The sequence below is a fragment of the Canis lupus genome, chromosome 5 (genome assembly GCF_048164855.1).
Source record: "Canis lupus baileyi chromosome 5, mCanLup2.hap1, whole genome shotgun sequence".
In the NCBI taxonomy this organism is placed as follows: domain Eukaryota; kingdom Metazoa; phylum Chordata; class Mammalia; order Carnivora; family Canidae; genus Canis; species Canis lupus.
Genome location: NC_132842.1, coordinates 15873017 through 15887456, shown reverse-complemented (window position 1 = coordinate 15887456; position 14440 = coordinate 15873017). Strand labels below are relative to the sequence as shown.

Here is a 14440-nt window from a genome sequence, read left to right as displayed (position 1 = left end):
CTTATAGTAAGCAACATTTGCATCTGCTACTTAATGTATATAAAATTGACTTAGGCAGTGTGCCAATGTTTACTTTCTCTTTAATAGACAACCCTTTAACACCTAGACTCAGTGTCCAATGGTAGATGACCAGTAGCTATATACAAAACTGCAACCACCTTGAGTGTCTCAACACAGGCAGGATGACTAAGTAGCAGACAGATGGGAATTTTTGGATAGATAATGTTGTGTGCAGTGTACAGAGACACTCAAGAGCAGTATCAAAAATGTCTTACCTATAAGGGAAAACCCCATGTTTTCTTTGAGATACCTCTGCTATAATATGCAGCTTTTTTTCCTTCTAATACTTCATGATTTTGGGAAAAGCACTTTTCCCATTATATTTTAGTCTACTGACAGACCCAAGCACTGTTGTAATCACAGGGATTATAGCCATGACGTAACAGACAAAAGTCCCTCTGTTCCAGGAGTTTTTCTCTCGTAGTAGAATAGAGGGACAATATGAAATGGACAAACAGGATAATTTTACATTATGATTTGTGCCTTAAATGAAATAGTGATTTGAAATGGTAATGGCACGTAGTAGGAGGTGGTTGAGGGGAAATCTGTTTTAGAGGGTAAAAAAAAAAAAAAGTTAAGTGACCTCCTTCACTTTTATTATTAGGCAGAGGCAAAATCTGGACTGAAGTCCCAGGTTACAGGATTGAGTGTTTATCTCACTGGTCATTTCACATGTCTATTTTTTAAAATTTGAGGTATAGTCACGTACCACCCCCACTCCCACCAAAAGCACCATACCTATTAGTAGTCACTCCCTATTTCTTTTCCCTGCCCACTCCCCACCCACTGATCATCTATGTATCCTGATGAGAGTTTTCTATTTTGGACTTTTTTTTCCCTTCCATCTTCATGCTGCATGGACTGTATATTGGACATTTCGTATAAATGGATTATATATAGTCTTTGTGACTGGCCTCTTTGACTTAACATTGTGTTTTTATGATTCATATATGTTTGTCATGTGTCAGTACTTAATTCTCTTTATTTTTTTCCCAGGTTAAAGTTTGTTTACTTCAGTAATTCTTAGGTCCTTTAAAATTTTCTATAGGAGAATATCATACTCCACTTTTTCCAGATTTACATGACCATGTGACAGTTTTTTATTTAAAGCATCTCATAGGATATTAGAGTTTGAAAAATGATGAAATGGGAATCTAAGCTAGACAAGTCAAAGTCACATGTATGGTACTTTTTTTTTTTTTAACAGTTTTGTTGATGTGTACTTCACCTCTCGTAAAGTTTACCAATTTAAAGTTTGCAGTTCAGTGGTTTTTAATGTATTATTCCCAGTTGTGCAGGTGTCATCACAATCAGTTTTAGAACAATTTGATCACACAAAAAGAAACCCTATAGCTTTCACTTTGCCCCCAGCCTTAGGCAATCTCTTTCCTATCTCTATAGATGGGCTTATTGTGGAGGATGTTTTTAAGTGGAATCCTACAATATGTTGTCTTTTGTGACTGGTTTATTGGACTCAGCATAATATTTTTAGGGTTCATCCATGTCATCTTGTGACAGTACTTGTTCGTTTTTATTTTTGAATAATACATATTCGTTAATCAGACATTTGACTTGTTTCCATCCTTTGGCTATGAAGAGTAATGTACCATGAACACGTGTGGGCACATGTTTTCACTGCTCTTGGATATATACCTAGAAGTAGAATTACTGGATCATATGGTAAATCTGTGTTTTAACCTTTTTAAGGCTATGTGTTTAACCTTTTAAGGAAATGCCAGACTATCTCCCCAAAGCAGCTGAATATTTTATATTCACGACAGCAGTGTGTATGAGCGTTTTGGTCTCTCTACATCTTCAACACTTGTTACAGTCTGTCCTTTTGACTATAATACCTAAGTGGCTGTGAGTAGTATCATTGTAGGTTTGATAGTCAAATCCCTAATGGCTAATATTAATGAGCATCTTTTCATGTGCTTTTTGGTCATTTGTATGTTGTCTTAGAAAAGATGTTTGTTATCTTTCAGTCATTTTTAAAGTGTACTGTTTACTTTTATTGAGTTGTAAGAGTTTCTTCTAATAGAACTAGATAAATGTCCTTTGAATAGGATTTGCGAATCTGTTTATGCTCTGGATTGACTTCTCACTTTCTTGATGATGTCCTTTGAAGCAAGAAAAGCTTAAATTTCAACGAAGTCTAATTTATATAATTTTTTCACTTGAAATTTGGTGATGAAATAAGCCTGTATTTTCTTATAAGAGTCTTAGGGTTTCAGCTCCGTGATTCATTTTGTATTAGTTTTTGTGTATAGTGTGAAGAGTCCAACTTAGCTTTATTCTTTTGCATGTGTACTTTCCCTTAAAGTATTTTATAAATTTAATTTCTGGTTTGTAGATAAACATATTACCTACACATACCAGAGTAGGAAAGATGTGGGTTGTTCCAAAGGAAGTATGTAATACATACTTTGTACAAAGTAGTTTGTATCACTGTGCAAAAAAGATATGTGCATATTCGTTTGGGATAAAGGGTAAAGGGTAGTGCTGTTTTTTTTTCTTTTTTTTTATAGATTTATTTATTTAAGAGAAAGAATGCATTTATGTGAGCCCCAGGGTAGGAGAGCAGAGGGAGAGAATGTCTAGCACACGCCTTGCTGAGAACTGAGCCACATGGCCGGGCTTGAGATCATGACCTGAGCTGAAAAACCACGGTGCCCCAGCAGTAGTTTTTTCAGTGAAAGCTACATCTTTGATTTATCTCTGTTAGTTTATTAATTTTTGGTCCTTAGTCTGTTAACAAAGGAATCTTCTTGTTACTATTTGTTCATGACAGATAAAAGTGCAGATATATTGTATGGCATTATTGTTGGTGATGAAATTTTTCCAAGTGATAAACATCTTGGTAAAAGTTTGAAACAAAACTAAGTACTCTACAGTACAATTTTCACAGCCGTTATAGTCCTAAAAAATGTAGCATATTGTGTTAAGCAGAATTAGGTTCTAGGCTCAGCTAATTAGGTGAAGGTGACAATGGGCAACTTCATCTGGAGCAGTGCTGTCCAGTGAGCTATGTATGCAATTTAAAATTTTCTACTAGCCAATGTCTGGAGTTAACTTTAATTATATATACCATTTAATCTAATATGTTGAAAATAGTGCATCATGTAATCCATTTAAAATTTTAATATGCTGTTATTTTACATTATTTTTGTATTAAGTCTTTGAATCCAGTATGTGTTTTACATATGCAGCAAATTTCAATTTAGATTAGCCACATTTCAAGTACTTAGTAGCTGGCCTAATGGCTATCACTTGGATAACACCAACCCTAGAGGGAGTAATTCAACTATAGGGCACTGTCAAATGAAAGTCTATTGTTGACACATTATCTTACTTAATCCTTTCCACTTTCACCAGGAGACATAGTCTAGTTAGCTACATTTTGCTTTTCCACCACCATTTAGCTCATGTACAATTAGTAAGTTGGATAATGACATCAATAAACTGAAGCTGTGTTGGTTCATATGTGCAATTTTTTTTTTAGGCAAGGAGAATCAGAATAGCAGGAGTAGGGTTATAACCTTCAAATAGAAAAGAAAAAGCTCTCCTCCAGCTGCTGCACAGGCAAGATCTCTAAAGAAAATTCAGTTCTGCTCTCCCAGCCTTGCATGGCTTTGTCTGTGGCAAGTTACACTTTTTATCTGTCCATTTTAACGATAGCCACAGTGCTCAGAACTTCACTTTTGTGTTCTTAGCCTCAGCAAGCCTCATTTCTACCCTAATTTTTTTGTTTGTTTTTGGGTTTTTTTGTTTTGTTTTGTTTTGTTTTGTTTGCGTTTTTAGTATCTCCTGAAACAATTTATAACCATGCTGAGCTGCTTGCCTGTGCTGTTCAAGTTTTTGTTAAAGCTCTGGTTATAATAAAGTTGCATAGTTTGCAGTGATTTTCTCCTACTCTGTTTTTTCCATAAGACTTGGTTTTAGTGTGATTTTGCAGAATTTAAGGTTTGTCAGGAAAACATGTTAGAGTAAAAATACTCATTATAGATGTGGTTTTTTCTTTCTAAAATCTCCTTATTTTTAACTGTTTGTGGTCTCTTGTTTCGAACTAATGAGTGGAAGACCAAAGACTGCAGAAGACAGTAGAGCATTTAAAATAAAGTGTGGCTCACATACTAACCACATCAAAACCATCTTACTGGGATCCCTGGGTGGCGCAGCGGTTTGGTGCCTGCCTTTGGCCCAGGGCGCGATCCTGGAGATCCGGGATCGAATCCCACGTCGGGCTCCCGGTGCATGGAGCCTGCTTCTCCCTCTGCCTGTGTCTCTGCCTCTCTCTCTCTCTCTGTGGTGTGACTATCATAAATAAATAAATAAAAAAAAAAAAAAAAAAAACATCTTACTAAAAATTTACACCTTGGGGGTCCCATCCCATATACTGCAAATCAAAATCTCTGTGAGATGCAGCCTTGAAATCTATATTTTAATATACTGGAATTTGAGATCCACTGCTGAACTTTATTCAGTCTTAACTACTATCTGTTTTTATTAGTTTGAATAGCAGTTTAGGGTGACAGATGTCCTTGAAATCTTTCACTTAGTATTCTAGGTATACCTTACACATTCTTTCCAGTTATTTGTAGATGGCATTAAGACTTAATCTCCAACTCTGAGGATGTGGTAGTGAAGTCTAGTGATTGTCATGTTCTGAATAACACAAAAATGCCATAGTATTTACTTCTAAATAGAATGAAAACTGTTGTTTCACTTTTTGAAAAGCTGGTTGCATTTCCGAGCCTTGTTTGCTCATATAGAAATAGATGTTCCTGGGGCAGCCCCAGTGGCTCTGCGGTTTAGTGCCGCCTTTGGCCCAGGGCCTGATCCTGGAGACCCTGGATTGAGTCCCACGTCGGGCTCCTTGCATGGAGCCTGTTTCTCCCTCTGCCTGTGTCTCTGCCTCTCTCTCTCTCTGTCTCTAATAAGTAAGTAAAACAAATATATATATAAGATATATATATATATATATTCCTTCTGTTTTTCCTCTAATATCCAAGTTCCTTTTCTAAATGGAAGTACAATGTAATTGCTTAATTTCTAGCTGAGACAGGTACATATTGCTACATATTTTGACCCATTTCCCAGAGTACTCTCCTAGGGCTCCCATCTTTCTCAGCCTGGAGGTTCTAGCCTTCTCACCCTTAAGATTTAGCTTCTGAAGTTACAGAGGATGCCAAGTAGGGATTATCTTGCCTTTTAAATATTGAAGATTCTGTCAGGGAAAAAGGTCAGTATCTTGCAGTATGTTATATTATTTATCTTAAATTAATGTTTAATCTAGGAGTTGGCACAATTTTTCTTAAAAAGCTGAATAATATTTTAGTCCTGTAGGTCCCACAATCATTGTCACAATTAAAAGAGAAAAAAGTAGGGACTGTTGAGTGTCTGCCTTCAGCTCAGGGCATGGTCCCAGAGCCTCAGGATCAAGTCCCACAACAGGCTCCCCTTAAGGAGCCTGCTTCTCTCTATATCTGTGTCTCTGCCTCTCTCTTTGTGTTTCTCATTAATAAATAAATAAAATCTTAAAAAAAAATAGCCATAGGTAATACTTAAATGCTTGACTGTCGCTGTGTTCTGATAAAACTTTATTTTTTTTGTCTTTTTTTTTTTTAATTTTTATTTATTTATGATAGAGACAGAGACATAGGCAGAGGGAGAAGCAGGCTCCATTCACCGGGAGCCCGACGTGGGATTTGATCCCGGGTCTCCAGGATCGTGCCCTGGGCCAAAGGCAGGCGCTAAACCGCTGCGCCACCCAGGGATCCCCTGATAAAACTTTAATGATGCAAACATGCACCAAGCATGTTGTAATTTGCTGATCTTTGGATTCTAGTCTGACATTATTAGCATCCAATCAAGTTAATACACCTCCATTTCATATTTGCCTTTGGTTAAGCACTGGATGAAAGAACTTTGCTCAGGCATAAATGTATTATAACCCTGCCCCCAAACTCAAAATCTCAATAGTATCCATTTCTTTGAAATTTTATAAGACTTGCTTCATTAATGCTAACTTTAATTTCTTAAAGTATCATTTAAAATCATTTTTCTCTCACTTATCCATAAATACCTTTCCTCAAAGAGATTTTTTTTTTTAAGTACTGAGCCCCCTTTTTTGGTAATATGTAGAGAGCATAAAGGGCACCAGACCACATAAACAGCTTTTGCTTCCATTACTCTCTTGAGCCAAATAGCATCTATGAGACTATCTTTTACTAGTATATATATTATCTTCCTTTGTGCACTTGAATAATCACCAATTTAATACTAAAATTCTGACTTCCAAGTTTTATGCATGGCTCTATTCTTCTTTGGATATATTGCCAACCACAAATCACGTGTTTTTTTTTTCTCTCAATCTTAGGCTTACATGCACCATACTACTGAAAAAAAAAAAAAAAAAAACCTTCTTATCCTAAAACATACAAACTTCATTGTAGGGCAGGATAACAAAAATTCATGTGGATTTTTAAGATAAAAGTTTTTTTTTTTAAAGATTTTGTTTATTCATGAGATAGGCAGAGACACAGGCAGAGGGAGAAGCAGGCTCCCTGCTGGGAACCCAATGTGGGACTAGATCCCAGGATCCAGGGGGGTCTGAGCTGAAGGCAGAGACACTCAACTGCTGAGCCACCCAGGCGTCCCAAGATAAAAGATTTTAAAGAAATTTTGTGTTGTAGCACTTTGTATATAGGTATGGAAAATGCAGTTTTGGAAAATCATAACCACCATCATCATTGCTCTGATGCTGGGTAGGGTGTTTATAATCACTTTGCTTTTCTACTTGTGTATTACTTCAGTTTGGAAAGAACTATGTGGAGAAATTAAAAGGCTCAAGTGAAATTACCCCCCCCCCCCAAATACATTGGAAGATAATATAAATTGCAGTTTTTAAGGAGAGTTAGACATAACAGTATGCTCCTGTTATGTAGGGGCAAATCGGCGCTGCATTCAGTTCTTAAGCACATCCTTTTGGCTGGAATCTAAAGATTTATTGCCTGCTATACCATACCATGCTTTCTATAAAACCTCTTTTACTTAGTTTTGGATCCTATTTATGAACGTCAGTTTATTCTTAGCCCCTTACTAAAATATCTATATCTTAATCTTGCTTCTCACTTCTTTTTTGCTAAGTGGTCTATGGTCTAGAAAAATCTTTTTCACAGGATGTAGACTCTAATCCCTAGTCAGAAAGCTCCTGTCTCTGAAAATGTCTTCCCTCTTAACAGCTGATTCAGTTTTCTCTTGTCTCTAAAGTCTTAGGCTAGTATGCCTTGATACTTGTGTTTTTTCATTGTTAAGCCCTCTAAAAAAAAAACATAGGCTAGGCCAAAAGCTGTCTGATCCCACCTGTCAGACTGATGGACGATGCACTGTTTATTTAGAGGTAAGAGCTTAACTAATTGGGTGCTTGTCAATTTTATAGATTTAAGCATAGATCATCTTGCTTAATATATGCAGGGCTGCCTGGGTGGGTCAGTCAGTTATGCATCTGCCTTCGGCTGAGGTCCTGAGTCCTGGGATTGAGACCCACGTGGAACTCCCCTGCTCAGTGGAGAGTCTGCTTTCTCCGTCTCCCTCTGCTGCTCCCCCTGCTTGTGCATATTCTCTCTCGCTCTCTCTGTCACATAAATAAATAAAATCTTAAAAAGAATATATGCAAATAAATGTCAGGGCATCTAACCCAGGCTTAATGGATTATTCTAGGATTCATTTTAGTCTATAAAATTGGCCTTTTCTTCATGATTGCCAACATATTGAAGTTTCTATGGGAATCTCAGCTCTACTAAGGATGCATAAATATGACATTCTTTTTATATATTATTGTTTCTTATCTGTATTGTCCTGTAAACCTGATTTAAAAAAAAAAAAAGAGTTACATCTGAAAAGTGCAAATTTTGGCCTCAGTTTAAGATTTCCTTTTCTCTCTTTTCTTTTCAACATTTATTTATTAATGAAGGACACAAGAGGCAGAGAAACATAGAGGGAGAAGCCTTTGCTTCTTGATCCCAGGACTGTGGGATCATGACCTGAGCCACAGGCAGATGCTCAAACACAGAGTCACCTAGGTGCCCCATGTTTAAGATTTTCTTAAAAACTTGTGAAAATTTTTCTTTGTATGAGTGTTTTGGAGTTTTTTATTTCTCCCCCTTCCCCAAGAGGGTCACAGGACCCAGTCTTTAGTCATTATCATGGCTTTGACTTATTACTGTGAAAAGATACAAAGCAGAGTCAACCAAGGGAAACGCTATGCAGAGCAAAGCCTGGAGGAAATCAGGTGCAGGCTTCCAGGAGTCTTCTCCTGGTAGAGTCACGCAAGACATACTTGATTTCTTCAAGAATGAATTGTGACAATATTTGTGAAAGGTTGACTTATAAAGGAGGCTTATTGGCGATTTAGTACCCAAGATTTTTATTGGATTTGGCTTGTTAAATGGGTACCTCTACCTACCATGTACCAAAAATCTGGATTTCCAATAGGAAAGCATGTTAAGCATAACCCATATTGTATGCACAAACAGCTTAGGCACAGTGAGCAACTGTTAGCTCTTGTGGGAACTTTCCAGAAATCTAGCTTCCCACTTGTCAGCCAAAAACCAACTGTGCAAACAGGCAGGCAGGCTTTTCCAAGGATAACAGTCTTAGGCCTGCTGTGTTAACTTTTATGCCCACTGAGTTTATCTTGACTGATTTCTTTTTGATTGTGTTTATCCTTAAAATGTTTACTGAAGAATATTTTGCCTGCTGTATTAAAGTTTAGGGTGTTTTATATAAACACATGTCATACAGCAAGATTAAAACAAGTAGATAAAGAAGTCATCAAGCAGTAGCCTTGTTGAGAAATTGCCTCTGTTTATACCTACACTGTGTGCCATGTTTTTCAGTAATCCTTTGCTGTCTTTTGTCACATCACTAGCTTTTTTAGGTCTTTGAATCTGCTTCTAGGTTCCCTTACAAACTGGCCCTTACCCAAGGTTAGATAACCTTGGCTGTTGCCTGTTTTTGTGCCATACTCTTCATTCCAAACTCATAGTGCTTGTTGATATTGTATAAGGCAAAGTTAGAGTCCCTACCTTTCACTTCTAGCGTAGGAGACTTCCAGATCAACTTCTTATTAATTCCTAGTGCTACGTAGATCTGCTGACCGTTTCCACTTGGATGTCAGAGTTATCTTCTGTCTCAGTTCACTTTTCTTACCTACTTAGCTTCCCTTGTTGACTGAAATAGTTAATTCTTAATCATTTCTGCTCATAACTGTTGTAGTTTGAACCCGTAACTGATTGCTAGACCATTCAACCATTTCTGTGACTCTCCCCCACTTTTTGCTCATTGCGATGTAACCTTCATACCATTACCAGCGTAGTTTTTTTTTTTTAACATTGAATTATGGTACCTTTTTGATGAAAAATTAAAATGTGGAATGAAATTGAAATACTAACATAACAATCAGACATCTGTTGTGAACATTTTTGTATCCTTAATCAGTGTTTTGAAGGTCTGTATTTTTATACTTTGGCTTTTCTTAAGACAATAAACACTGTCACCCTGATGGTCTTTGAAATGTGTGGATTATTCATAAAATTCATGAAATACTTTTAAGCAATTCTTAGAGTTGCTTGAGACTGTTTTCATTGTCTTGAAAGAGAGTAGTACATTCTGGAAGACTTAACTCTCAATATTGTTTTAGTTGAAATATTGGCAAAACTTTAAAAATCAAGTTGCAGAGGCTGTTGAAGAAATTGAAAAATAATTGCAAAGTCATATTGAATATTTATGACTTTAGTTCTTTTTCTATATCCGTGAATTTTTGTGCCTTTTTTCTTTATGTTGTGTTTCTGTCTTTAATAAAACTCTTATTTAAAGAAAAAGTCGTTAGAAATGATATTGATGAGATTTTGCTCATCTAATTATACAAAACATTTTTCCATAGGCTATCGGCCATGTAAGCTATATGCTCTTTAAGCCACATATTTAGTAGGCTCACAAATACTTGATATGTAAGAAATTGTGTGTGTGTGTGTGTATGTACACATATACGTGTTTGTATACACACGCACATACAAGATGCTTAAGTAAAATGATGATTTAGGGATAGAAGCCAGTTGAAATGAAACATGAAATACAACTTATAACTCACTTTGGTCTTTATTTCTTTTAAGGGACCAGTTACTCTCCACAAGAAAATTCACACAACCACAGTGCTCTTCATAGTTCAAATTCACATTCTTCTAATCCAAGCAATAATCCAAGCAAAACTTCAGATACAGTAAGTATATAAACATGCCCAATTTTGTTTTGAGGGGGCATTTCATGTGTATGTGTGTATGTTTAATTTATTACCCTCCCCTCTTCAAAAAAAAAAAAAAAAAACTCCTCCAACAAGTATGTTAAATCTAATGTCTTTTTTTTTCTATTTTAATCAAGATTGACGTTTTTTAAAATGTATTTGAGGTAATGAGCTAATCGTATTAGAACTGAGAATAATCAGGAGATACCATTTGTATTATTTCATCACTTCCTATATAAAGCAAGGTTTGCCATTGCAATACCTGAGATATAAAGAACTGTAGATTATGAAACTTCTGAGTTAAAGTGGTTTACCTTGAGCTTGTTCTCGTTCTCTAACTACAATATAAACTTTAAACAACTATTCAGAACATTTGTGTATTACACACCTGACTAAACACTAGTGATATAAAGATTTCTGTCCTCAAGGGAATGAAAAGAATTTTATATATTTCTAAACTAAAGTAACTCAGCTTGGAATTTTTTATTTTTCAAGTCAGGGTTCAAATGAAAATTTTTCATGCATTAATTCAACAAACATTTAATAAAATAACATTTCGATTTGCCAAGCATATGCTAGGTTGTAGATAGTAGTAGAAAATGTGGCCCATCTTAAAGGAACTTTTGGACCTGTGGTGAAAATTAAAACAGTGCATGTTAAAGTGGGCTTGGGAGCACTCAAAAGGGGAACACTCAGTTTGGATGAGAAGAAGGTATGGGTGCAAGTAACACTCCCCAGCAGATTGAATATAACAGCCAGTTGAAGAGGTCTGGAATTTTGTTGTATGCAAAGGGAACAGCATCTATAAAGACACAGAAGTGTGAAATGGCATAGCATATTTGGAGAACTGCACGTATTTTGAAAGTGTGAAAGAATGGCGCAAAAGCTCAGATTACAGAGATAAGTGGGAGCTAGATCATAAAAATTGTATATTACCAAGAAATATGAATTTTATATAAAGGCAGTGGAGAGCTATTGAATAATATAAATGGTGAAGTAACCTCGTACTTGGAATTTAAAAAATTCTATCAGATGGTAGCGTGGAAAATACAGAAAGGAAAGAACAACTAGAAGGCTATAAAAGTGTAGGTTGAATCCAACAGATTTTGCCTTGGATATTTGGGTGATCATCCTACCTTAATCAGATTTGAAAGGTCTTTGAGACTGATTATTTCTTACCCCTTCTTGAAACATTGTGGGTAGTACATTTCCAAAGAAATTCAAAACATAAATGATAGCATTTTCATGAAGATAAATTTAGAATAATTTTAAATACTGTAACAGAGTCTAGGTAGGAAAACAAAACATGTTAGTTATTTTAGCACAGAAAATTTGACAACACAGAAAATTTTACATGCAGGATTGGTTAAGCACATACTGCCTGTTATTGAGGAGTGGAGAAACCAAAAAGGAACACTGAGGTAACACACATACAGTATATATAGTATTTACCCTGAGAGCTGAAGTATGGTAGGAAGAGGATGTAGTTATTAGAACCTAATGGCTTAAAGGAGGGGCCCTGCAGAACTGGTGATATAGTACCTGCAAGCGGTGTGATGAAGCTGGTTCTGGCTTGGGTCAGATAACAGAGAACTGGAAACTGGAGCTGTGGCTGCTAGGTGTCTCCTTGTCCTGCCTCTCAGTGTGAATTCCAGTGCCTCCTATGGGCAGAATCTAACAGGAAGCTAGCTGACTAAACAGCATTATTTGCAGTATCCCAGTCCTAGTAGCATCACAGTAGAGAAGGGGGTGGTGTTGAGGCTGAGACAGCAGCTTAGTAAACCTTAATAGTTGTTGTCATCAGACTACTTGTAATGAGTTATTTCCAATAAAGTATATATTCAGGATTTTAGAATGAATCTAATTTCGTGGAAAGTGGCCTTGTTAATTTGCAAAGTAACAAACTCTAAAGTGCCATTTATCATTACAATTTCAATTTGGTAGTTCTTTGCTGATAGTTACAGTGGCAGGCCACTTGGACATTGTTTTGGCTTTTTAAAAAATCATAATTCAGAGAAAACTAATTCTGCTTGTTTTGATTTCTAAGACATGGGCTAAATGTAGTGAAATCAGAAAGAATAAATAATGGGCATGTAAGCTTGATGGACCCAAATCATAAACGGTGTCAGGGGATTTCATTTTATGGGTGGAAGCTGAAGACTGTTACCTGAATGGATTAAGTGTTACGTGTTTTCAGAATCAGGATTTCCCTTTCTATAAATTTCAAGTATAGGTATATAATCTCCGAGTAATGGTCTTTTTCATTATAATGCACCCAGTGCTGTGAGCATAACACCTAAATTATTTATAAATTACAAATTTAATCTTATCTGAGATGTTAGCTTTTGAATCTTTCTGCAGGTTACTGTAAACTCACTTTGTCTTTAAATCACTTTTAATGGAAGTTTTTGAGTAAAAATTTTAAAACATAAAATTAGTTTTTATCTAATATTTTCATAATGAAAGAATAAAATAACATGAATAATGTAGGTAAGACATTATTTTAACCTAGGTTTAAGAAGTTATGGAATAACTTTTTTTAAAAAATAGTTCTTTTTTCTCTTTGAAGTTTTCAGACTTTAAATCCAACTTTGAAAATCAGTAACAATATTATCTAGTTATCTACATAGACATTTGGTTGTATGAATGATTTATATGTATCAAACGTTGATGATGGTCTAGTAGAAGTTAACCTTATTTTTTCAGTATTAGATTAAGATACTCACATGTAGTTCCCTAAGTCCTGTGATGAACATTTATTGTGATTTAACATAGAACCTAGCCTGTGATAAACTATTTAGGAAAAACTTTTTTGAATGTCTCTTCCTTCCTAATATAAATCATAATAAGACTTACAGATCACATGTAGCTTGTTATAGATTAGTTACGCATATTTGTGATTTTTAAGACGCCTCCGAATTGCTTCATTTAGAAAAAAAAATTATTCACATTTAAAGACTTAATTGATATCTTCCCTTCTACATATCTACCAATTTTGATTTGCTGGGAAGTTCTTTAAATTCAATCACAGATGACTTTGCATTTATATTCCAGCACCACTTGTTATCCCTTAAATATCTTCTGCATTTTTTGGAGCTTTTCAAATTGAGGCTCTCAAGATCTACTTTCTGTAACCAGTCTTTGCCTGAAGATATTCTACTTAATTTTTTAAAATATATAAATTTATCAGAAAACTCTTAGGCCCCATGAATTTCTTTGTTATAGTAAATGCCTTTCCTTGATGTTGTAGATGTTATTCAGTGAACCATTCCTTATTAACAATTCATCAGTTAATTTCTAGGATTAACTATTTTTTTTTCCATCTTTTCACTTGGGGAAGAGGTAGTAGGATTCTGTATTTTAAGGGAGAGTGCAGAAAGGGATATACACTTTTTTAAGAGGAGAAAAACATGGTTAAAAGACATTTTGAATTGAAGGAGAGCAGATGGGTGCCTCTTTATTTGTTTAGTACATTCTTTCAGAGCAGTGCTTTTCATCCCTTTTGGTCTCAAGACCTCTGTCTCTACAGTCATGAAAACTGAGAGCTGTTGTTTATCTTCTACCAATATTTACCATATTAAAAATTAAAGCTTGATAAATGAGTCACTTGGGTGACTCAATCAAACATCTGCCGTAGGCTCAGGTCAGGATCCTAGGGTCCTGGCATAGAGCTCAATGTCATACTATTCAGTGGGGAGCCTGCTTCTCCCGCCGCTCCTCACCCTTGCCTAAGAGTGCCTGCCATGTCCCCCAACTCAAAATCTTTATTTAAAAAACTTGATAACTATGAAAAATAATTCTAAAATCAGTTGATTGTAAACCCTTTAATGTTAGCTTATGTAATGTTTTTATGAAAAATAATTATAAAAAAATAGATCTTGAGTATCTCTTTAATGCCTCTCTTAAGAGGAAACTTCAGATGTGCTCTGCATTCAATCTTCCATGATAACATACTTTTCTACAGCATCTGGGAAAACTCCACTGTTTTTGTGGTAGAATGAGGAAGAAAAAGACCATCATATTAGTGTTATTATGAAAATAGTTTTGATCTTTTGAAATGATTTTGGGGTCCCTCAA

General features: G+C 35.6%; 1 protein-coding gene across 4 annotated transcripts in view; it reads left to right on the top strand.

Moving 5' to 3' along the window:
- WAC (WW domain containing adaptor with coiled-coil) overlaps positions 1–14440 on the top strand; it is an 84023-nt gene that overhangs the window by 36559 nt on the left and 33024 nt on the right. For all 4 annotated transcript variants that reach the window (XM_072825565.1, XM_072825568.1, XM_072825567.1 and 1 more), the window contains exon 4: positions 10236–10342. In XM_072825565.1, coding sequence (XP_072681666.1) covers positions 10236–10342 — 107 coding nt within the window. The remainder of the gene's footprint in view (positions 1–10235; positions 10343–14440) is intronic.